This window comes from Morchella importuna (assembly GCF_003444635.1).
Source record: "Morchella importuna strain M04M26 chromosome Unknown Morimp01GS025, whole genome shotgun sequence".
Taxonomy (NCBI): domain Eukaryota; kingdom Fungi; phylum Ascomycota; class Pezizomycetes; order Pezizales; family Morchellaceae; genus Morchella; species Morchella importuna.
Genome location: NW_025763422.1, coordinates 726,994 through 752,340, shown reverse-complemented (window position 1 = coordinate 752,340; position 25,347 = coordinate 726,994). Strand labels below are relative to the sequence as shown.

The window sequence follows — 25,347 nt, the reverse complement described above, 5'->3', positions numbered from 1 at the left end:
CCATATTATGCCTTTAACCCATGCAAGAGAACAGAACAGAGCGCACACCTTCCATCGATCGATCCTTGGTCCTGCGCGGCAGTGTGGCAGTGGTGTAAACCTCTAAACTATGGGCACGGTGATATATCATGGTTGCTAATTTTGGGTTAACTGGCGCGCGCGAATATGGGCTTTGGAATCTTGGGCGGTCACTCGGGGGGTGGAGACATCGTTGTGGGGGACCTACCCGGCCTGTGGGCAGACTGGAAAGCGGCGGTAGGTGAGAAAATGTTAGACAGTAATAGCGATGGCGAATTGGTGGGCGGGAGGGGGGTAGAAGAGGTTGATAAAAACACAGCACCTGGGTGCATGGTCCGAAATACACAGAATTCCTATACCATACTCATTCTAATTTCTCCCGCGCAGCACTTTCTACCCACATAGCTCCTAACTACAAATTAAACCAACTACATAGCTACATACCTACACTCTCCCACCCAAAAACAAAACCTCCAACTCGCCATTCCAGACAGACCTCCATTATTGGAATGAAACCCCCCCCCCGCATCAGTAATGCCAATGATAATTCTGACCTCCAAAGCCAAAATGATCTCCATTAGCTTGATCCTCGTCATTTTGCGCTTCATCCCCCGGGCTCCCCATGAGATTCCAGTCGAGCTGTGGTAGGAAGTTCCCGTTTTCCGGGCTGTACCCGTTACCCTGGTTGTTGATTGGGTTGTTCATGGCGAATAAATAGCTGCCCTGGTTGTTGAAGAGGTTACTCTCGGCCATGTTCGCCTCGAGGAAGTTATTGTTGTCCTCGCTGTTGAAGATATTGTTCTCATCGTAATTCTGGTTCCCTTGGTCGGGCGTTGCGAGGTCCAAGCCAAGGTTTAGTAAAATTCGGTCGAGAGCCTCGCGCTGTTCGGCAGTGAATTCAGTTTCCGGTAATGGGCCCTATGCACGCCGTCCATGTCAGTCCGTCCATCTCACTCCTACTCATCGCATGCAGCACACCGGGGGTGTGGGGTAGTAATGGCAGTGGGGGGGGGGGGGGTGGTGGGGATTATATCTATACCCTTAACCCCAATCCCACAATCTCTTCCTCCTCCTCCACCGGCTCCGGCTCCTCATCCAGCGTCGCCATTGAGCGAATATCAGCGTCCAAATCCACCTCATTCTCCTCACCTGGTATCGGGGCATCAAGCAGAGTACCGAGATTATTAAACTGCATACCGTCTGGGTACCCATTACCCAGCGCATTCCAGAGCCCTTGCGCCGTGTCCCATGCCGGCTCCTGATCCTCCTGCTCGCTATCCCCGTGCTGGCCCTCGTCGTCCGAGTCGATGAAGTCGTCCGACTCGTCATCACTGTCCCTGTAGGTCCCACTCGGGTCAAAGTAATTGACGGGGTCGTCGTTGACATATAGATACGTGTTGAGGCCGTCGAGGATGCCGATGGGGTCAGGCGAGAGCCACCGCCCGAGCCAGGGCATGTAGTACCGCGCACTGCAGTACAGCAGGCCGGTCTCGGTGTCGTGTGGGTAGCGGCGGTAGCGGTACTTGCTTGGGGCGGTGGTGAGGCGGCTGCAGGCGGTGAAGACGGAGGTGCCAAAGGGGGTGTATTCGGAGTAGGAGATGAGGTTTCCATCGGGATCAAGCTCGAGGGAGGTGCTGGGGTGGTACCGGATCAAGGTGTCGGGTGGGGGAGTGTCGGGATCATTGTCACCGCCGCCGCCACCGCCGCCGGAGGTACTGCGGGCAGAGGAGGATCCGGAGGGGATAGTGATAGACTCGACGAGAGCGATCCGTTTTGTCCCAACGACCTCACTCGTAATCATCTCCGACTTGACCGTCACCCCGTCGCTGCCAAAAGTCCTAAATATCTCGCCCAGCGGAAAATACAACGTCTCCTTCATCCTCCTCGGCGCCTCACCGTCTTTTCCCGCACTCTCAGTAACCTTCCGGACCCGCACACCGTCGCTGCTATAAACATACCACGTCGTCTCTGGCGTCTTCCCCTCCCCCTTCCTGACCACCTGCGTCGCCGACGACCTCAGCCGCTCATTATAGTCCCAGCCCATCTCAGAGAAACCGGGCATTGCAGTGACACACCCAGAGGCGCCATACGCATAGTTCTCCGCAAACCTTCCGAGCTCAGTCCTTGATAGGCGGTTTCCGCGGTATTCGCCGCCGCCGCCGCCGAGGAGGAGGCTCGGCTCATCGTAGACGAACCTTCGGGTCCAGCCCGACACCAGGGGGTCGTTGGCCGCCGAATGCGTCATCTTGAGCATGTTTCCGGCAGGGTCATATTGGTAGGTCTCGACATACTCACACAACTTCGTAGCGTCCGCAGGGAGCGTGCTGATCGCCGAGGGCGATAGTGGCTGCGGGGCTCTGAATCGCCGTCCGCCGTCGCCGCCATCGGCGCAGTCGAGCTGCTCGCGGCCAGTGGCGGCGACGAGGCGGCCGAGGGCGTCGTACGTGTAGTCGCACGCAGGGTCGATCCTGCAGTTGCGGAAGAAGACGGCCTGGTGTGCGCTGTCGACCGTGTGCGTAATTCGGCCGAGACAGTCGTGGGTGTATGTGATATCCTCCAGGACGGCGTCGCCGCCGGATGACTCCCGGACTGTCCGCTTCCGCGTGAGGAGCTGGGTGCAGCGGTCGTATGTGAAGGTGGAGGAGCAGGCGTTTCCGTATGCGATGCGGAGCGGCTGCCCGTTGGGGTCGTAGGTGATGGAGGTGATGTAGGCGGTGAAGCCGGGGTCGGTGGCGGAGCGCCAGTGCACGGATTGGAGCTCGCCCATGAGGCCGAAGGTGCGCTTTGTGATTGCGCCGTTGTGGTCTGTGGACCGCACGGGGTGGTCGAGGGCGTCAAAGTGGACGGTGGAGGTGTAGATGTCGAGATGGAGGGCGACCTCGAGAGGATTATTCCAATTCAGCGTGGTTTTATACTCGACGGCCGTCTGGGCGGAAGAGCGGGTGCAGTTTCCCTTGAAGTCGAAGCTGATATTGGTCCGTAGGCCCGACTGGTCGTACGTTCGAACTGGCCTTCCCTTCAGGTTGTGGGAGAGGGCATGGCCCTCGTCTTCCAATTCTTCTCCGTAGACCGTGCGCCTGACAAGGAGTTCCTGAGTGGTGTTGCTGCTGTTCTCGGCGGCATCAATGACCCAGCTCTCCTTCTCCCTGCGGAGAGCATCATAGGTAGTTCTTCTCCGCACGCCACGGCTATTCCATTCCAACAGTGGATTCCCATAACAGTCGAGGAACGCCCACCTCTCTCCAGAGTCCATGTTTGCAGAGTGCACCGGCCGCCCAAGGAGATCAAACCGCCTACGCTCCACAACCCGGCCAAGAGCGTCGATGTTGGCGGCCATGTTTCCCGCGAGGTCGTAGTCGCAGTGCTCCGAGACCTTCCCGGCGGATCCATTATCGCGGATTGTAAGGATCGGGCGGCCAAGGACGTCGAGATGCACCACTGTCGGCGTGTCATGGTAGATGGCCGCCTTACTCGCCGCATCCCTCTCCCACTTCCCACCACCACCCACGGCAGCGGACTGCCGCTTCCCATGCCACGACGGCACAACCAACGCCCTATCAAGACTCTTCACAAACCCGCCGATATCCACATCCCCCGCGGGGTCCTCACACAGCACCGTATCCCCCTCATCATACATCCTCTGCACCCACGGCCCATGCACAACCTTATTCCACGTACGGTCCGGGTTCAACGTACCCACCACGCGGTCCACAGCATCATACAGCAGCGTCGTGGCCGCCACATCCGCGCTCTCGTTCTGGGAGCGGAAGTGGTGGGAGGGGGACTGTGTGGGCTGGAAGCGCCGCACGGGGCGGCCCTTGTCGTCGCGGATCTCCCAGCCGCTGAGGAGCCAGAGGGGGCGGTTGTCGTTGTCGGGGGCGCGGGACATGAGTGTGACGGATTGGAGGGGGATGCCGAGGCCGTCGAGGTAGTGGATCTTGATGAGGAGCTTTGTGGGCTCGTCGCTGCTGTCGTTGTTGTGGTGGTGGACGTCGCGGGTGATTTCGGCCGCGAAAGAGGGGAGGACGCCGCCGCCGCTGCTGCTGGCGGCCTTGGAGCGGTGGAATCGCGAGCGGTCAAAGATCGTTCTTGAACCTGCAGCACCCAGCAGCTCCACGGCCAATGGACCCGCGGGATCAGCCAGAAAGGCATCAAGTTGCTCCTGCGTGGGGCACGGTTGAAAGCCATCAAGCGAATCACCAACCGCTTCTCCTTCCTTGCCCATCCTTGCCATCCCGACGACATTCCCGAACCCATCCATGGCGATCTGGACCCTATTACCATTTGCATCCGTGACCTGCCGGGGCGCTAGGCGTCGGTAGTCGTGGACGGCGGTGGTGGTGTTGCCCAGTGCGTCGGTGCACTTGACGGGGAGGAGGTTGAGGCCGTCGAGGACGGTGTAGGTGCGCTTCCCGAACGCATCGACGGCGATGGTGGGCGTGTAGAAGGCGCTGCGGGCACGGTGGAGCTCCATCGCGGGTTCGTCTGCGAAGAGGGAGCGCGAGGAAGGGACCCACCATCTAGTGCTGTCAGAGTCGAGGGCGACAAGGCCGGCGAGAGACATCAGCTCCGGTGTTGGGAGGCCCCGAAGGGTGTCCGCTGCGCCGTCGCCGTAGATGGAGGTGAGGAGGGAGCTGGTGGTGCAGAGGGTGAAGGCTTGGTCCATGATGGAGAAGGGCTCGAGGTCGCCGAGGGGGAGTGTGTAGAGGAGGTCACTGCTGCGGTAGTAGGTTCTGGATTCGGCGGTGAGGATCTTCTGCGCGGCTGTTGTGGGCGGGGATGTAGCGGGGACGTTTGCCTGCTCGGGGGGGACGTTGGCGGCGGTGCGGAAGAAGGAGAAGTCGTCTCGCGTAAGCTCTTCAACTCGGAGCAGCTGCTCTACGCCTACGGCGGCGGTCTTGAAGCCACGAATGCGGTACTGCTGACTTGCGGCGACCGAGGGCTTTCGGAAGAGATCGGGCTTGTCGAACTTGTTTGTATACTGAATCTGCGAATAGCTCATTACCGCCGTCTCCTGCATCTCCCTCACCTCAGCGGGGAGCATATCAACCTCCGCATTCCCCCCCGCGCGGCGGCGGCGGCCATAAACGACCGACGCCGACTTGACCACGTCGCCAAACTCATTAACCTCCAACGTAATCCCATGCACCACCCTCGGATCATCGTCTAGTGTCGCCCCGCCGCGGCGCTCATAATGCGTCGCCAACGTCTCCAGCGGCGTGACTCTGTACACGCCGCGGGTCGCTGCGGTCGGCGAGCGCGTGCGGTGCACGGTCTGGCGGCACTCAGTAATAACGTATGGTAGTGCTTCGCGGGCGGTGCCATCATCGCTATAGATCTCCTGCCGCAGCAGCGAGCCCTTCAGCGCGCGGAAGACCTCGCGGCGCTCGTCGGGCGTGACTGATGCGGGCAGGCAGGAGGGTTGCAGGCGCGGCGGGTGGGACGCAAAGCTAGGACCGTCTGGGACCGCGCCATCACCGTCCACGGCGCCGGCGTGGAACCAGGACTTTGTATGGACCGTCGGGCGTCTAAACGGCCGCTCGGCGTTGGCGGAGGTGGTGAACTCGTCCGAGTCAAACTGCTCCACCATTCCGAATCCGCGAAACTCGCGCTCCACGCCGTCGTAGAAGCCGTGGTGGTATGCATATCTCGTTGTCGTAGCTGTCATTGCGATCTCGTCTGTCTTTTTCAACTGGCTGACGCAGTGGACGGGGAAAGGGAGACGGGTCTTCCACGGCTTGCCCGCCTGCTCGTCGGTTTGGTGGTACCAGGTGGAGGGGCGGTATGTGATGTCGACGCTGGCGCCCAGGCCGTTGGTGTACGTCTTGAGCAGGTGCGGTTTCTGCCCGCCCATAAGGTCGAGGTAGCGGAGCGCCACACCACCCCCCTCCGCGGCGAGGAGGACGTCCGGGCCGGTCCAGCACAGACAGGAGGTGCCCTGGCCGAGCAGGTCAAGGGTAAAGACGGAGGAGAGGTCATCGATCTTGGGGAAGCAGTCGATCGTTTCGCCGTCCGACCACCCGTTGCCCGCAAGGTTACGATATACCTTCACCCCGCCAGGGGCGGGCAGATATATCAGGTCCGCGGTACCCGTCCCATCGATATCCGCCATCCTAACCCTCTCTGTCGAGAACTGTCCGTAGCCGTCGAGCACCGGCGCGTTATCCATCACCACCTCATCGCCGAAGCGGCCATGGCCCAGGTTCGGCCAATACGCCACGCGCGCGCACGAGACATGGACGACATCCGCGAGGCCGTCGCCCGACATATCCGCCAGGAACACAGCCGTGCCCGCGATATCGCCGGCCGGCGGGAATCTCGGCCCCCCTGTACCTGTTCCCGCGCGCTTTGTTCGGCGCTGCGGGCCGAAGCCGGCTTTGGCGAGAGACTCGTGCCAGATTAGCTCGTCCGTGACTTCGTCTGCCGGCAGGAGGATGTCCGAGAGCCCGTTGCCGGTGAGGTCGATGCGGCGGATTGCGTCGGGGGATCCACGGTTGTCGAGGTTGATGATGGAGAGGAAGGTTGTGAAGTCGTCCCAGGAGTCGATTGTGGTGCGGCGCTCGGAGAAGCCGGTGATGAGGCCGGAGGACGAGGTGAAGACGGCGTCGAGATGGCCGTTGCCGTCGAGGTCCTCGAAGAAGTGGGTGGGGCCGCAGCCGGGGGCGGGGTGGAGGGTGAGGAGGCGTGGGGGGGAAAAGGTCGGAAGGCCGTTGGAGGATGCGGGACTGAGGTTGCGGTGATAGAGCCAGGCCTCTGATGCGGGGGAGGAAGACAAGGACGAGGAGGAGGAGGGGGAGGAGGAGGAGGAGGAGGAGGAGATGAGGAGGCCGGGGACGCCGTCGCTGTCGAGGTCGAGCCATTGGGTTCTTGTGGCGGTGGAGTTGGTGGAGCCGGGGAGGGAGAGGAGGGCGGAGGTGTCGGCTGTGCGGAGACGGAGAGAGGAGGGCGGGGAGGGGGTCGTGTAGGTAAAAGTATAGGGCGGGAGGGACTCAACGATGCCAGCGGTATTGGCGGAGTGGGTAACTGCGGAAACAAACGACGCAGTACCAGACTCCTCATACTGGACCTGAGTTGAATTCACAAGCACCGACGCCCCCTCCTCCTTCCCAAACACCTCAGGCATGTAGTGAAACATGAGAACCCGACGGCACAACCTCGACGTCCGAATCTCGAACCCGCTGGTGTAGGACGAGAAAGGATCCGATCTGCGCCCCCACGGTTTGACCTCCGCCTCAGTCGGGAGTTCATCGTCATGCTCACCATAGTCAAGGACCACGCGGAACATCCAGTCGTTAACACTATCATGGTCGAGTGCCGGGGGAGATATATCCCAAGTGTCCAGATGCCTCCACGGCGTGCGGTTGCCGTAGTGTATGCTCTTCAGGTACCGGTTCCGGCCCTGCGCGGCCTTTGAGCGGCCGGCCTCGGACAGCGCGGTGGCGCGGAGGCCGGAGGTGTCGTCGGGCTTGTAGGTGTAGCTCACGGCGTTTCCAGCAGCATCCACAGACCAGCAGGCGAGCCATTTGAAGATGCGTTTATGTTTACCAGAGGTCTTCTGCTCCTTCTCCTCCTCCTCTGCACAGAAGATCCGCGAACTGTCGTTGAGGCCGTAGACGGTGGTGACATTATCCGCAGTGATGACCCGCCAGAATACATCCCCAGCATCCTGGGCGGCGGTCCACCGCTCGATACGCACCCCCCCGCTCTCCACCCTCGGCAGGAATCGGCGAACCTTGTACTCCCGATCCTCCCCGCCTGCGGCCAGTGGCCATGGCCAACGCCGCACCACATCACCGCCGAGCAGCGGGACGAGGTCCTCCGCGTCGCTGATGAGGAATACATTCTCCCTATCCCTATCCTCCTCCGCGTCATTGTACGTAGGAACCCGCCTCGACACCTTCCGACTGATGCTGCCCCCTGCGCCGCCCAGCCGCCATCCGACGCCAAACACGCCGTTGCCGTTCCCGGAATCGTAGCCGAGGGAGAGGGTGGGTGAGATTTGGGTGGCACGCGGAACGGGCGTGACGGGGAGGGGGAGGGAGAGCGACATTGTGCCCGTGACTGGGGCGACGGTGAAGGTGGGGGTTAGGGGGCGGTTGTGGGAGCCGCCGGAGGGGGGGTTGATGAGGGGGGGTGCGAGGGCGAGGGGGGCATTGTTGGAGGTGAGCTGGGGGGCAGTGGTGTGGGTAGGTTTGGTCGAGGTGGAGGAGGGGGCTGCGGGGTTGGAAGGGGTGGTGGGGGTGGAGTTGGAGTTGGAGTTGGAGATGTTGGGAGCGGGGGAGGGCTGGACGGCGGTGGTGGGGTGGTGGTCCATGATTGGGACAGACCAGTTGTTACTTTGATTTATAATTTACCTTTTCTGAAAGCTGGTGATTTATCTTGGGGGGGTTTTATGAACTTAACTAGCTCACACTATACCGTTTCTGCGCAAGGTAATATCTCTCTCTCTCAATCTACTGGGGCGAGGATCCGAAAGGGGGGGGAGGGGACGGCCATATATATTCAACCCTCGTAAGCAGCCCTCCTCCTCCTCCTCCTCGTTGAGAATCCACAGACAAGCAATGCAATCGACATCCGTGCCTGAGTGCAGTGCATGCAGCCCAGCTGAAACACCCTGCATGGCCCGGGCGAGTGGTCGATCGGCTGCATTGCATGTCATTCATTGACAGGGATCTTTGTCTGAGATGTCGCGTGCAGGAAACTTAGGGCTGCTGTCCCACCAGCCTGGCGTTTTCGGTGACTCCGCAGCTGCGCATAAGATTAAGTGAGATGCATGTCCTAGCTGGGTGGCGGGGAACATTTGTGGCGTTCTTTAGTTGGCCGCCAGGATCATGCAGCAGATATGTAGGGCTTCGCACGCGACAGGTACTGTATGTATGTAGGTTTGAATGAAGGGATTTTTTCCGAGAGGCTAGAATACATATGCTCTCTTTTCGATTCCCCCAGGTGTTGGATAGCTATGCAGCTAAGCTACCTACTCTACCCCGCACACCCGACCAACACAGCTTATCTATGTACCTACCAGCAAAAAGTATAGGGATCAGGAAGAGGCCCTCTTATATTAACCTGCGTGGAACACGAGAACAGCCCCGAGGTAGAGTCCACCGCTAAAGATGTACCAACCACTCTCCCAAGTCAGGGCCAGCGGTCTAGCTGTGTTATCTGTAAGTAGTCATCAGCTAGCCGTAAATGGATATTAGATGTTATTTTTCAATTCCGGCCCGTACAGAACTGCTTGTATATACATGTAGCCATCCAGTCAGACACCTTGGATACGAGTTTGTTGTGGTCCTAGCTTAGGTACTTGTTTGTAGCTAGCGAGGTTTCTGTTTGGCCCACTAGCCAGTGTTATTCTTCGGTTTATCAGTTCGAATCAAACCGGTTTTCTAGAAGAACCGTTTAACAAAAGCAATTCGGTTCAGTTCTGGCCTTGAGAAGTAATTTAAAATCGACTTTAATTGTATCGCAGTTGGAACCTACTCCCCATACAAACTTGAGGGTCCGAACACCCACCCACCCACCCACCCACCCAATTTTAGAAGCAACCCTAACCCTACAAACTTTGGTTCACGCATAGTTCCAGCTATATATGGAGTCTGGCGCCCAGGATTCTCAGGGCGGCTCTGAGGTGCGAAACTGGTTCTTGGGTATTTGGTCGGTTTAGTTGTTGGATGTTTTTTTTTTATTCAGTTCAGTTCAGTTCAGTTCAATTCAGTTTCGCTGGAAGAAAAAAATAAGAACCGGTTACAACCCGTTGGAAACACTACCTGAGGCTGAGGCTGGCAGTGGCACTGGCTTGGATTTCTGCATGCGAGCCATATATGCGCTTTGCTCTACTACCCACCCCCCCTCCCCCCCCGCGGCGCGGCCCCAACCCGTAGGAAACGAGATTTGATTGTAAAGGTAACCGGCGATTTCATCCCAGCCGAACACAACTACTGACACAATTATCTCCGGACTTGCACAATAGAAATGTGCATTATCATAATAATAATGTAATTTGCGCAATTACAAGTACTGAAACTCTTAGGACGGATGTTATACCATGGTGTGGATGAGACTTGGCGAGTGACATCATCGGTGCAAGATAATGAGGAACCGAGTGATGCCTTATGATGCTCCCCCGGCCGGGGAAAAAGGAAACAAGAAACTTTACGCCATGTATAAGCTCTGCTCCAGTTGAGGGAGAGGCGCAGCAGCTGTGCGAGATGCATATACGAGAGGATAGCGACAACATAGCCCAGGTGTCACCCTATCCTCTGCTCAGTAATGTCATGTGTGTAGAGATCATATATAGGCCTCTGGGCTCGCTGCTAAGCTGATCCGGTTTCAGATGTCCTGGTGAACAAGAAGAGGTGATCCCGGATCTTTGGAGGGCGTGTTGTGTTTGCACCCCCCTCATTTTCCACATTATTTATACTGCACGTCTTTCTGCTAGCATGTCGAGGTTTCCCGGGGGTATCACTAGCTGTCTTTGCCCGCTGTTTATCAATATAATCATTTCACCTTATCAGCTGCTGCTGTAGCCTGTAGCTATAGGTCGTATTCATCAGCCAAATCTGGTTTGGGAGGCCTTTAATCCTTCCGGCAGCGGGCTGCTTCGGAAGAGAGTCGTGGGGTATCACTCGTGCCGGAGATCCCCGACCAAGTGCCGACGCTGCAGAAACAGACTTGTGACGGGTTCACTGGTTTCATACCAGGTGGTCTTTAGGTGTACCGACCTTTCGTTCCTGGCTCCGAACGGCCCAGAGGTCTACTGGACGAGGTAAAACCTCAACGCTTTATGTATCTCTCATCAGGCCCCAGCTGAATTTAGGGCGTTGCATAATGTACGCCTTGCATGACTAGATATACGCACGGAGCTACTGTCTGAAAACAGCCCGCCACAGGTGGGAATGTGACTTAAGAATATCTTTGGCTTCTTCATTTTGAGGCAATCCTATGGGAACACAAAATTGGTGGAGGTTGGTCTGGCTGGACTAGGGGTCCACCCCCTTCGATTTCTACAATTTGGGTCCATAGCCGTTGCGCGAAACAAAGTTTATCATTGACCGATTCACACGGGGACAGGTAAATTTCTAAAAACGTCTACACGATATTTTACGAAAGATTTTGAAATAGACCGAGAAAAAGATGATTTAAATATAGATAAAAAAAGATGAGGAGAATAAGAGGGCAGACCTCCCTGTAGGTAACTGCGCAAAGAAATCATAGAAGTCACCTTAATTTAGACCTTAACGCGGTAAAATAGACCCTTCAAAAAATAGAAAATCGTTCCGGTACTTGACTGCAAAAAAGAAAAAAGGAAACAAAACAAAGTAATCCCAACCCTAACCCTATTGAAATGATATATTCCCCATAAGGATTTCATATCCCTAGTATAGGAAGTCAGCAACCAAAATCTCGGGAGATACTTCTTTAGCACTCACCTTGAACATACTTCCGGTTCTCGTAGTCTCCCAAGGCCCCATAACTACTTCCTGATCTCAATCCTATACTTCACGATAAGATAGACATTGTCAACCTCATCCTTGTCGGTGCCAATGGTGAGTTCCCAAGGCTTCATTCCTCCCAGCGCCTCCCCAGTGAACGGCTTGCTTGCAAGCACCGTCACGTCTTTACCCATATCTACATCTCCGGCAGTTTCAAATTCCACCGTGGCCGTGTTCGTCTTGATTGATACCGTCTTGCTCCACTTTTCCGGAACCTGGCGCACAACTAGTAGGATGCTGGTCGCCGTGACAGAGGACGCCACCTTTGTCCAGAACGGTAGTCGGTCGCCAATGCGGTCAAGTTTCATTTTCCTGCCGCTGCCGGGCGCACGCATATCGAACCACTCATTTGGATAGTCGTTGCGCAAGTCCAGCAGCGCATAGCATCCGCTCTCGCCACGAGCATCGCTCACCCCCACGTCCTCAACCCTTTGCATATACTCCTTGACGGCGCCGGTCGCGGCTTGCTGGGTGCCAATCCCGCCATCAATCGAGGTGTACCGCATCTGAATAACCACATCACTGATGGAACTGTAGTCAAACTGCTTGAAGGTGGCCGGGAACTCGAGCTTCCACCTACTGATGGCGCCGGCACCTTCGAAGGGAAGGTAACGCTCGCCGGAGAAGTTGAGCTCAAACGTGCCAGAGTCATTTTGCCCGGAGCTGACGGCGATCGAGGTGATCGGGATGCGGTCAGTGCGGAAGCGGGGGTCGTCGCGACCTTTGTCGGCGTAAGGGGGGGAGGTCGAGGGCGAGATACGCGTGCGGTTCTCGAGGAGACTCAGAGTGCAGTTCAGCGACGTGTAGGGACCAACGATGCACGGGATTGACACCGAAACAGACTTGATTCGACGGAAATAGTGCCCAGGGAAATCAAGGTCAAAGAGGACCTCTGGCAGCCAGAACTGTGCGGAGCCATTGTGACGAAGAGCAAGAAGCGCAGTTGGGTTGGTTTGGCGCAGAGAGATATTCTTGACAATCTCAAAATCGTGCGCACGCTTTTCCATGTATGCCATCTCCAGTCTCTTTAGGCTTAGGTATAGGTTCTGGGACGACAACAGCCCATCGCGCGCGCTGTCCCAATATCCGCTCTGGGTAAGATAACTCACCGTCTCTGGGCCTCCACGGCTTGCATTCTCAAAAAAGAATGCCCGTTCGGCCTTTCGTGCGAGCTGCATGGTGAGCAAGTACGACTCGTAATACAGCTTACGGAAGGAGTTCTCCAACCAAGCATACAGCTTTTGGTTTGTATATTTTGTGCGATGCCATTCCTGTACCTGCGAGGACCGTTCAATCTGAATCTCCTGCGCCCGGATCTCGCTCTCGCAGATCGCAAGCTTCACCTTTTGCACCGCAATCTCCTTGTCCATGTGCTTGACGTCGTGACCAGCCATGTTGGCTTGCAGTCGGCGCTCTTGAAGCTGGCGGATCATTTGTCCCTTGCGCGATGCACGCTGCCCCTCATGGCTATCCATCTGTGCCTTCACCTTTAGGACTTTCGCCGTGCCGATCATAGCCTCCGCGGCATTTGCTGCATCAAACTTGATTCCGACTCCGACACCCATTGGCTGCATGTTTGTTTCCAGGTTTGGGAGGGCGAGCAGACCGGCCGCTGTGAGATCGAGGACCGATGCAACATCCGTCAAGCGAGCAGCGCTGTCTTGCTTTTCCATGTCGAGCTTCTCGTAGGATGTCATGCGTAGATCGTCCATCGTCGGCTTTTCAATGCTCTGCACAACGTCGGTCCACTCGGAATTTTGATCTGGGACCTTCTCCGAAGACTCCCCAATCAAGGCCAGGTAGAAACGCAGACGAGAGACATGCGATCTCCGCACTTCCTCCAAAGCCTCGATGCTCTTGAGCACCTCCGTCTTTTGTTGCTGCTTGATCGGGAGGAGTGTGGTGTTGGTCAAGACGTCGTAGCGCGAAAGAAGCATCGTCAGTCCTTCAGAGTCCTTCTTCTCCTTTGCAGCCAAAAACTGCTCGCCCATACTTCTCAACTCGGAGCACATTTCCAGAGCCTTCTGCAGTAGGTAGTAGAATCGATAGTTCGGCATGGGGGCGTCAAGATCATTCAGTAGCGCCGAGGGGCTAAGTCCCGCAGCTTGAGCCTGGGATAGAAGACCTGGCTCGATGGGTGGATCAAATAGTGGGAGGGATAGCGGGCGTCCGTTGATATCCATGCAATTGCGGACTTTGTAAAAGCGATCGTTGATTAGATTCCTCAGCGCTGTGAGTTGGGTGTTTGGCGGGACACAAAAGTACCCAGTTTTGACTATCCCCGTAAACAGGTTCTGCTGGCCTGCCCCCGAGGCCAATGCGGGTGTGCCATTCGCAGCCCCACGGTAGCACGGCTCGCTGCTATACGGGAACTCTAGCTCCATGTCAACCGCAGCGTTGGAGAAAATGTCGAAATACGAATTGAGCTTTTCGAAAGTCTTGACGTCTCTCTTTCCCATGCTCGGAATTTGCTGTGGCGGGGGTCCAAATAGATGCGACGCTTCGACGTAGCGCTGGATCGCCAACGGGATGCTTTCGAGGCTGTTTTGACGGAAATACTCGTCTCCACTCGCAATCAAGATTTCGATATACTTCATGACAAACCGTTTCATATACACCACTGGTAGCGAACGGGCAATTGCATGGGGGATAAACGGGTTTTTCTTCCAGTTCCTGACATAAGTCTCGCTTTCCCTTTCTTTCCCATCTTCAGGCAGAAGACTGTTCAGAATTTTGACCGACGTCTGCCCACCAGTGATGGCTGTGTTCCTGAAAGGCACAAAGCGCCAACACCGTTCCATGCCTTTACCTTCAATAGTGGGATCGAACACAAGACGAGCAATTTTGAGAGCAAGCTCAAACTGCTGCGTGGCTAGAAGACGCTCCATGAGAAGGGACACTACGTGCATTCCCAGCTCCCAATTGTACAGTGCATATGGCGACGCATGCTCGTCGTAGCCATTGGTTATACCGCCAAAGCCAGCCTTGCATAGGCTTCCCTCAGTGACTTTGCTCAGAAAGTCATACATCTCGTCAACTGTGTCGCTTGTGGTGGAGTATTCCATTAGGTCAGCTGCAAGAACATGGTCAAAGAGACTGATATCTTTCATCACGTGGCTGACAGGGACCGGGACACCGTTGGGTCCGATTATCGCGGATGGGCCCAGGTCAGCAACCTCGCCCGGGGCAGGCGGGAGCGCAAAATATGTGGAGTGGCTTGAGCGATTCGAAACCTCGAGGAGCAAGGCCGTCAGCTTTTCCGATCGAGAGCCGTGATATGACATGGTCCAGGTAAAGTCTCGGTACGTCAACTCATTCACCGTGGTCATTGCCAAAGTCACATCAGAGATATCCCCGCCGCGGCGCATTTCGACAAAGACTTCTGGGTTCTTCTCACTCTTCGCCGGAGCCCAGAGCTTCGAGAAATGTGTGGGGAAAGAATGGTCGTACTCAGACTGGGAATTAGAGACCTCGAGGGAATCCGCGAGCTTTTCATCTATGACCTCCTCCTTCTGCATAGCGTTCTTCTCTGGGTCACCTGACTCCTGCTTTTTTGCGGCGGCGGCAGCGGCGGCGGCAGCGGCTGCTTCCTTTTGCTTTTTTGCGGCGGCGGCTGCTTCCTCCTCCTCTTTCTTCGTTCTGGGTTCGATAACAGAAATCTGGGTCCCGCGTATCTTGAATCGACCAAGAACCCACCGGTGGGCCTTCTGGCCAGCAGCCAAGCGCTCTGTGGGTACCGCAAACTTTTTCCCCTTCATTGTATGCCAGCTTTCCACATCAATAACGACGACGTCGTCTGTATCTGAACTTTCATGTTTGAGAGTCTTGGATGATATGGTATCAACAAAGAATCTAAAGCTCGACAACGGAGGCGATTCACCCCCTTCAGGATGCAGTGGAACCTGCAAAAAGCGCTGCGAGATCCGCTTTGCCGACCATTTCCCATTCCGAAACTCGGTGTGCCCTAGACGCATTTCCCAGTGCTTCTTTGGCGTGGCATCTACCGCCGGCTTATTCCCAATCTCCTTGAACGTAACCTTCTGTCCGCTTTCCGACACGCTCTGGGCTCTGTCCGACTCGCTCTGGAGCATAAAATGAGGAATATAAAGGAATAGCCTGCCGCGACTGATCACCGGAATCAAGTACGCACCGGGCATGCGCAGGGATTTACCGTCGATATCCGTCTCGAGTGACGGGATATCAACATCAATTTTGGTCCAGGGATCCCAGCTCATCGTTCTAGATTTTCCGTTGTCGACATCAAGCGAGCGGTAGTAGTACTGATACGGGGCGTTCCTGGTGCGACCAAAAAAGTGAAACTTCCATTTCGTTTTTTCGTCAATCTTCTGCCACACGTATGCCTGGACTTCCAAGCTTGCAATCTCGTTGACACCATAAACATACGCCTTGATGGCGTTGCTGATGGTCTCCATATCGACGTTGTTCTGCATAATGCTAGCTTCAAGCGTCTTGAAGAGGTCGGTTTTGTTGTCGCGCAGCGTCGGATCAATCCAGTTCTCGGGGTAGAGGAAGAGCTTGCGGTTGGCCTCCCACAGGGTGTATTTGGCCATGTATTTCCAACGTACTTGGGAAACTCCTGCGCACATGACGCCCCCCTTGACTGACTTTTCGAGACTGAGGTTGCAGCGTTGAATGAACAGCTGGACAGTCGAGATTGCTTGCTTCATTCGCGAGGTTTGCAGCTTTGCGCCCATTTGGACATCAATGAGAAAGAATTCAAACAGGTGATCAGCATCGAGGAGCTTGAGCTCCTTGATTTTTTTGTGGTGGAGGAGAAATTGGACGAGTGCCGTGCGCTGTCTATCTCGAAGCTCGTCGTGGGCCACAGCTAAAGGACTGCCGGCACCAGCACTTAGCGTGGAATGCGTCGCAAGGCGAAGCTCGTTGGCACTGATAAACGTCTCGTCCTTGCTCAAAGATGTGACTTGCGACTCGGCGACGCTCAGATCGGGAGATGCGAATCTAAAGAGATTGATAATTAGTTTGGATTCCGCCTCCATGACGCGCAGATAGGTGATGCAAACCTAAAGAGAGTGATAACTTGAATACTTGGCAAATTCATACGATCAATGACTTTGAACATCTGCTTCATTATAAAGAGCTCGCGTTCGTTTCGGAAGAGGTTAATGATCCGCTCGGGGTTCGACTTCGACTGGTTGGGATATTTTGACAACAGAATGCTCTCCACGGATCTGGTCGGCCAACCCGTGGCCTCTGAGATCTTGGTGTAAAGTTCCCCGCCCTTTGTATGTGCGTCCTCACGAGCCGTCCATTCAAACAACTCGATGAGCGACATGCCTTTCTTTTCTTTTGATTGGCAAGCATCACGGACATCCCGATAGGTCTGGAGGCGCTGCAGCTGGTCAATTGTGGGGCTATGAAAAGTGACACTTAGCTTGGATAGCTCGAGCTTAGACGATTCACGATGGAAATACTCCATTTCCTTGAGATTCAGGCAGTACACCTGGAGCACCCTCGATGCCACCGCGAGTTTACGGTAGACCTCGTCGATGGTGTTCCTAGTGTTTTTCTCAATGAGCATGTCAGCCGTGAGGGGGGACGGTGTGAGTGCGTCTTTGGTCATGTACTGGATTTGCTTTAGGTTGATTCCCTTATACGTCAGAGTGCAGGTTTTGCCGTAGGTGAGTCGGACTTGACCCGACTCCCAGCGGCCAGATTTCAAGGTAGGGTTCAACGATTTATCATCGAGCAACAGCGTGAACGGTGGGGTATGGTTTAGCGTGGATGAGGGTTCGCCCGAAGGCTCGACAATAAAATAATAGTCTCCGGAGGTGGGAGGTAGGAAGAAGCCGTCAAAAGATAGGGCACTGCCATCGACGGCAGGCAGCGTACGCAAGGCCTCCAAAGCTGTCTTTTTATCGGATCCAGCGCGGACAATGTCCGTCAACAGACCCATTAGCAACGCGCTATCGACTGGAAAGTCGACTGAGACATTGTCGAGGATGATTTGTTGCAAACACTGGGCTTTCAGGATTGGAGTTGCATGTCTAAGGAAAAAGAGACGCCGGTTATTGATGGCTTCATCTGTCGCCCTGGGAAAGACCCTTTCCGCCTCTCTCAACACTGTTTCATCTGTAAATATCCGTTCAGAGAGAACCTTAAAGACCGCCCTGGAGTCGGAATCAAGCCCTGCGATGGCTTTTGACCACTCAGCAACCTCCCCACCCATGACTTCCAACGCCATTTTCTTTTCCTCTTCAGACAAGAGACCAGTAAGGGTCAAGCTAATCTTGCTTTCTCCCGCTGTTCCAACGGAAAAGACGTTACAGGAGAGCTTCGAAGCGAGTCTCAGGAGAGTCTTATTCCCCTTATCCGGAATAGCAGATTCTTTGACCGTTAGATCCCGAGATACTTTATATACGCCTGACAGATTTATTTTTATTAGTGGCACGTACGATTTTAGCGACAATTATGTAGGCCATCTCACCTTCAATCATTTGTACAGCCGCTTCTGATTTTCCCGGTGGGAACAACAGCGAGGCTACTTTGACAACCTCCTCCGCCGTGGCAGCAGTGTGGCTCGCGCTACTCGGATACGATTTCTCGATAGAAATGATACCGTCCATCAACCTTTTTGTGGCTTCAAGCGCCAGCGAAGTATCGCGATCGCTCAGTTGACCTCCCAGGGCCACCAGACTCTTCAGGGTCCAGCCAGCATCAAGCAGCAGCTTCCACTTTCTCAACACCTGGAGTGTCGCACGGGGGTTCGCAAATATGTCTTCGTTGGAAAACAGTTCCTGGAAAGCAGCGTACTCGGATGCAGCGATACCGAGGATGTTGCACATTAGCGAGACACGGTAGATGGCCGAGACATTTTCCAGAGTCATAGGACTTTCGATAGTCAGCTTGGCCTCAGGACTTGGACCAGCAGCGGCGAGGAAGTAACCCAAGTCCTCCTCCAGGATTCCCAGGGTAGCCAAGACGACGGGCTTGTGCTGCGAAAAGCGCTGGGTCGCGCCGGTGAAGACCCTGCCCGTTTTTTCATCGGGGGTGAAAACGTTGTCGAGCTTGACAATCCGTGCCTGTAGGAAGAGGCGGGCGTAGAGCGATGTTGGGCCATTGGTGTCAATATTACCCCACAAAGGCTGTAGTGTCGCAGCGGCGGGATAAGGGATGCCCGGAATCTCGGTAATCTGTTTCACTGCAGCGATATCTTCAAGCATCTCGCCAGTGATACCCCAACTGGGAGTAATGTCGAGGGTTGACTCGTCCTTACCATTTCGGCGGAGAGTACTGAGGATTGCGTCGGTTTCGCCGATAGACCACCCGAGTTTTCTCCACAACCGGATGAATGCCTGAAGGTCGTGGCATATATCCTCTGTCAATGTGCCCCTGTCCTCCCTGAGAAGCACGGTGCAGCGCAGGCGCATGTCATCCAGTTTGCCTGAGAAGCGGTTGAGTTGGTTTGTGGTGATAACCAGCCTGCCGCCCATGAATTGTGTCTTGAGAATGTCCTGGAGGTCCTTGAATGAGATGGCCGCGCGCGGCAACAGCTCCCGCTTGATAAAGGTTAGCCCCACACCTTCTATCTCGTCCAGCATCCTAGATTTGTTTCCGGCCGTGTCCAAGGTGTCATCGTCGTATCCCCATAATGCCATGGCCGACCGGATGCCCATTGCAGCACGGTAGTCAGACGCAAGTGCCAATTGCTCGTAAGAGCGCCAAAATTCAAACGGCGGGAAAGCCTCTCTGGTGATGGCCATAAAGTCTTGTTGTTGCAGCCCCAAGATCTCGGCCGCGTTTGCGCGATCCAATACTCTTTGCGCGGGATCTCGCAGGCGGTCGACGTCGGTCACGGTTAGCTTTCGCTTGCTCGAGGGAGCGATTCGAGTCAGGAAACGATCGACAGAAGAAAACGTGGAAAGAACTTCGCGACGAGAACTTCCGGCGGCCGTGAGTAAGGAGCGGATAGTGTCAATAGCTTGATTGTAGGGAAAGACGTTGAGTGGAAAGACTTGTTTCTGCAAGATACCCTGATAAACCTTGAGGTCTATATGACGGGGCTGCACAACGTGGTTGGTGGGGTCATTTGTTTCCTCTGCCGACATGTTTTTCACTCCGTATTTGGCGTATTCATTCCCACAGACATAATCAACCCACGACTCCAAGACCTCGTTGACAAGGTCAAGGTACGGGATCAAAACATTTGTATTTGTGCACGATAACTCGAGCTTTTGCAAGTCAGGACGCCGATTCATAAACATGTCATACAGGGTTGGCGAACTACTGTCGTCCGGAATTGATCTGGTCTCCTGTAGTAAGCGGAGCAGATCCACAAAGTAGGCCGACGCACTGAGCACGGAGGAGCAGTCGCTACACTCAACACCATCCATATCGTTAAACAAATTTGTCATGTTTATAACTTGTGTTTCCGCTCTATTATCCTTTTTCTTAGCAGCGGCTAGCCTTGTCTCTTTGTCATCAGTGACCTTTGGCAGCACGGCAGCGTTCCTTCTCCGAAGTTCCATGGCCCATGTCTGCTCGTTGCGGATTTCAACGGTGGTGGCATGGTCGTGTATGCGGCGGGCAGTGTCTTCAGGCATCCCTGACTTTGCCATGTTTTTAATAAAGAGTTCCAGGTCTGCTACGGCGATGTCGTGCGCGGACTCGGCGCGCTGGGCCATCAATTTCGCGATATCAGCTGGGTCCCGCACCAAAGCCTGAAGTCTCTGGAGGGTCCTTATAAAGGCCATGGCATTTCCATGTTGATCTTTCGGGGCGTTGGATAGTTTTGTTGCTACTTCAGGATGCTTGAACATGATTCGTACGGATTTCTTACTAATGTCAAAATCCTGACCAACGGCGGCGGTCAGACAATCAACGACCAGGGCCTTGAGACTCCCGATTTTGCCGTTATCGTCGGCTGCTGGGATGACATCTGTGTCCACAAGGCCGAGTAGGACCGCGGAGGGCTGGTGGGCAAAAACGTTTTGTTTCCAGGTGGCGCGAGCAGATTCTGCGATATCCGCGGGAGCGTCGGCGGGAAGTGTATAGAAGCGCTTTGCAAGATCTGGGAGGCTTTTTGGGTTGTTTGCAGAAAGATACGCAGTCAATGGACCGTCAGAACCGGTGAGCTCATAGTACGAGCTTAGAAGCTCGACTTTCTTAATGGCTTCAGGCGAGCTGCCGCTGGCGCGCTCATAGACGACATTGAAGACGTCGCGCGCGGTAATGGGGGTAGGGGAATCGGAATTCAGCTTTTTAACCATAAGATCAAGGAGCTTTGTCTCAGAGCCCAAGACGGCCTTCAAGGAGTCTTGGAGGAAGGCGAGATTGGGATTTGGAGCCATTGTGGTTTGCAGTTCTTGGGTTCTTGCAACAGTTGTGTGAGTGTGGTTTTCGGGGGAAAGCTGGTCGCGCGGTCGAGGAGGACTTTGAGATGAACTCTGGGAGGGTGTTAATTTGGTTAACTCTGATTTCTCAATTGAGGGTTGTATGCACTGGAGGCAGGAGACTGAATAGTAGAATAGAAAGAGCTGAGGTGGGGTACGGTGGGAGGTATAATAAATTCTGGATTGAACTTATTTGTCAAGACGTGCGGGCACCCTAATTCAGGCTTATCCAGAGTGAAATGGCCATAGCGGGCCGCTCCGAAGCTTTACTAGAACTTGTAATTGGATAGCTCTAATTGCCAAAGAGGATAAAGCTACAGTAACGATGAGGCTGAAGATCAATAATCATGTAGCGTGATTGACCGATTGATTCAAAGCTACCGTCTTAAGCGAGGGATTAAGCCCATAGCGGAGTGAATACTGCATGTTCTATCCCAATTGGAGTTGTTCAGCTTGCTGTCGCAATTGAGTTGGGACCGGAAGCTGTAGGGCAACATACCTGAACAGTGAACATGCTTTCAATTCCACCATTACCTCCGAGTCAGATGGATGCCCCACAGTTGATGCAGAACGCAGGTCACGCATTTGGGGGGGTTGCGTACACATGGAGTTTCATGGCTGTAGGTCAGGTTGGTGGCTTACAATTGAAGCTATCGGTGATTCCGCGCGTGTCGGTGATGCCGCGAATGTATGTAGTACAAACGTGTCCCATGTTGTACGCAGCTAAAGTGCAGAAACCCGTACCGGTGGGGTGGCGACACATGCAAGGGGAACCAGAGTGGAGTACCAGGGGTTCACTGTGGGGCCGACCCACCCATAACACTGGAACGCCACGTGAGCCACACGCGAGCCAGATCTGGAACCTGCAGGTAGGGTCCGTGCAGGCAACGAACTAACGTTGCTGTACCCCACGCCAAGCGCTAGGAGCAGTTCAGCTAGGAAGCCCGTGTAACATGATCCTACTACGTTACACAACTATAGCTCAAAAAGCCCTTGGCCGGGAGAGCTGCGTGTATGTTATGTAAAGTTACCTGCAAGTGATATATATATTTATGTGGATTATACAGTACTTGGTTATCTTCACCTGGAAGCAGACATATCGCGCCAACACTTAGTTCTCGACCTCTCTCTCTCTCTCTCTACTCACCATGGAATCCACACTCGGGCCGTATCCCAAAGTCATAGCCCTTACACAGGGCATGATCAACAAAGGTCTCGAAAACGTGTTTAGTTCGTATGAACGGCTCCAGAGCCTGGAATATCTCGATCACGATTCCCACCTGTGGGATATCCGTATTGATTTGTTGCCGCCGCAAGTTCTGGTATCAAAGAGTGGAATTAACTTTCAATTCCGGTGCGGGGTTCCTGATTATTCATTGTTATGATTCCATTCCTTGCATGGCGATGCTGATATAGCCGCGATAAAGGATCAAGCTCGGCCGGATCAAAGGGCCAGCAGCCCACGGCCAGATCAAAGAGCCAGCAGCCCCTGGAGAGATTGTGGTTGAGGTGGCGGGGTGGACACTCTCGCATGCGCTAGACACGAGGGCGCTGCTAGAATTCCGCGAGGCTGTGGAGCTGTGGGATGCGGGCGGTATGGCCGGGGATTTCTCGCCGGAGCGGATCTACGCGATATTACTCGCCTCTAGTAGGTTTTATTGTTCCCCGGTGACCCTTGCGCGCTGGAGTCGTAGAGCTTACTTAGCGGGATAATGTAGTCGCGGATGGAATTGTGGTTGATCTAGATGAGAGCAGATGTATGCCCCAGATACCTGCTGACGGGACCGGCGGTGTGGGCGGCGGGGCTAAGAAAGATTACCCGTGGCGGAAGTGGGCGGCGGGACACGCTGTGGAGGCTGCAATGCTGCTGGAGGTATTCAAAGAATGGCCTCGGAGATTGAAGGATCAGGGATATAATCCACTTGGAGTGAGGTTTGATCTAGATGTTCTGCCTGCACTAGGTATGTACTGGGGACAAGCTTCTGGAGGGGAACTTGAACGTGGTTACTGATCGTGTGGTTTTTATTCATTGTGTGGATATAGAGGATGGGAATATGATTGCTATTGGTGAGAACCTATCTACACCATACCCTAACCCTGGCGCAGAGTTGAAGTTGACTTACTCCGTGTCTTTAGGTTCCCACAACGAATCACGCCAGCTTTTTGAGCACAATTCCTACTCACAAGCTGTCGTTCCAAAGGCCGATGCCAAACTCAACAGCATTCTTGTATGCGGCACTGCTAGTGCTAGTCCCACCGGTCAAGCTGCTCAAGCCAATGTCGACTCAAAACGGTTTAGCGCCAACTTCCTTTCTGACGCCCTTCACTCTGAGGGGTATGACATTACGTTTGGCTTCTGGACCTTGAATCGCAAACACTACCTGGAGGATTTCGTGCTCTCGCGGATAAATGTACTCCACGAGGCGACCGAAATCAGCGTCGATCCCCCGACATGGGGTCCTTACGAGGACGGGGAGATAGGCGAGGAACGATACCACCCGACCCACAAATTGAAGCGCGACTTTGCCCACAGGGATGACGATGGGAGACTCGTGTCGCCAATGGGTTTCTCGAGGACGGGTTCGTGTTATACATGGACGAGCAACAGCGGCTCTGGGGTAGACCAGATCAAGCACGACCAGCCTAAACTAGACCTACGGAATGTCTACAGCTCTACATGTGAGTCTGTAAGATTCGGAAGGGTTTGGAGATCTATTCGCACTAACGCTAGCTCTACGTGTAGCAACCCATTCGAGTGTTGCGTTTTGGACCCCGGGAAAAGATACATTGACAGTCAACTTGAAGACGAGCATCGTGATCAGATCTGACTGGTTCGAGATCAAGTCGGGAACACAGTCAGGGAGCTTCAGGTAAGAATCTATATATGTACAAATTCAGCTAGGCCGATTGATCTTCAAGGCATTACACATACCTACAACCAAATATATGCTAAAACGTACCAGGCGCAACTGTTCCATCGCATGGCACATTGTACTCAAGTTTCTCATCATCAATAATGTCCTGCACATCCAGGTTACCGAGGCCCCGCACCACAAGCAGGAGGCGAATAAGATCTTGACCACCGTAGACCGCGTTGGCTCGTTTGGCGTCAAGGGGGATTATGAGCCAGGCCTTGATACGAGGCTAAAGAAGTTTATCGAAGGGAGCTTGGAGCCATCAATTAAGCGCGCCAGCGAGTTGTTTCAAAAGAAATTTGAAGATGCCACAACCCTTATCCCTCCCGAGAGGAGAGATATTGATCTTGCAAAGGCAATACTGAATGAAACAGGTGACCTTATTGTTGGGATTGAATTCAAGCCGTAAGTCCACTAACTACCATTCCCGCATAGATAGCTTACATTACTGACCCCCTCCTCTCCACAACAGACCCCGCAGTATGCGAGATCTAGTTTTAATACATGACCTCGGTCCTGTTCACCGGGCAGCGCCCCTACCTCCCCGTCCCCCTACCCCACCACCAGCACGTACAGCTCTCCTTGAATGGAGCTATAAGTTCACCTTCAACGAGGAACGTACGCGCGCGCAACTCGTGCTCAGCGGGACCAACTTGGGCTTTGACGAGCTCGGCGTAGGGTTTATCGAAGTTTCATTCACCTCAGCCCAAGGCTCCCCTGACACGCTTTTCTCCACCAACAAACTCCCGTACAAAAACGACCGGGTGACGCTTGCGGCGGGATCGGTGGAGGCAACCTTGCAAACCCCAACCTCCGATGGGAACAACATTAAGGTCGCCCTTGATGTCGTCCCTGTCCCGCCCGAATCCACCGTCGAGATTGAGGTTGATGCGATTTCTGAGGCGAAGCCGGGGGTGTATCTGGTCCGTGTTACTGAATCGTGGAGGGACCCTGAGGATGATTCGCGCTGGCAGCGGCAGGGATTGAAGGATATCATTAAGGTAGTTGTGCAATAAGTCAGTTATATACCTATACTTAGGACCCACCGAGTTGTGGATGTTATGGAATCTTGTGGATAAACTATTTTACTTGTTGTTTCCTTTTTATTTACCTCGATTGGGTTTTCTTATTCCTTGGACTTGTTTCCCTAGCTTTCGCTTTGTCCATTAATTATGAGGATCAATCCACTACACAAGAAATAGATTGGCTTATATGGTACTGAATAGGTGATTCTATTCGAAACTTTATTACATGTGCGTAAATGTTTGTTACAGTATTTTATTCCTATGCTATCAGGTATACTAGTCCAGGGACCGATTGCTCGAGACGAGGCGCAACTCCACCGAATTCAACCAGTAAAGCCTCGAGATTTCCAGGGACATATGGCTGCCACCAAACACAAGTATTCAGCCCCAAACAAAATAGATATATCTGTTTATCAAGTAGGGTTAGGGTTATAATGGAACTTCATGCCGAGGTTTCAAAAGATCAAAGCCACCCGGCCCCCCATCTACCCCGAGATTTTAAAAGCAGAATAAAAATCATAGT

General features: G+C 54.3%; 3 protein-coding genes across 3 annotated transcripts; 1 reads left to right on the top strand and 2 right to left on the bottom strand.

Moving 5' to 3' along the window:
* Positions 1-546: 546 nt before the first annotated feature.
* LAJ45_07767 (uncharacterized protein) lies at positions 547-8,332 on the bottom strand (the record flags this gene model as incomplete). Its single annotated transcript, XM_046117322.1, has 3 exons — positions 547-936; positions 1,058-1,565; positions 1,665-8,332. 3 exons carry the CDS (start codon positions 8,330-8,332, stop codon positions 547-549), a joined length of 7,566 nt encoding a protein of 2,521 aa, XP_045969618.1.
* Positions 8,333-11,491: 3,159 nt separating this feature from the next.
* Positions 11,492-20,842, bottom strand: LAJ45_07766 (uncharacterized protein; the record flags this gene model as incomplete). The annotated part of the gene is made up of 3 exons (XM_046117321.1): positions 11,492-16,493; positions 16,556-17,879; positions 17,980-20,842. 3 exons carry the CDS (start codon positions 20,840-20,842, stop codon positions 11,492-11,494), a joined length of 9,189 nt encoding a protein of 3,062 aa, XP_045969617.1.
* Positions 20,843-22,032: 1,190 nt separating this feature from the next.
* On the top strand, positions 22,033-24,815 carry LAJ45_07765 (uncharacterized protein; the record flags this gene model as incomplete). Its single annotated transcript, XM_046117320.1, has 7 exons — positions 22,033-22,238; positions 22,312-22,532; positions 22,603-22,845; positions 22,928-23,563; positions 23,628-23,754; positions 23,848-24,204; positions 24,272-24,815. 7 exons carry the CDS (start codon positions 22,033-22,035, stop codon positions 24,813-24,815), a joined length of 2,334 nt encoding a protein of 777 aa, XP_045969616.1.
* Positions 24,816-25,347: the final 532 nt, after the last annotated feature.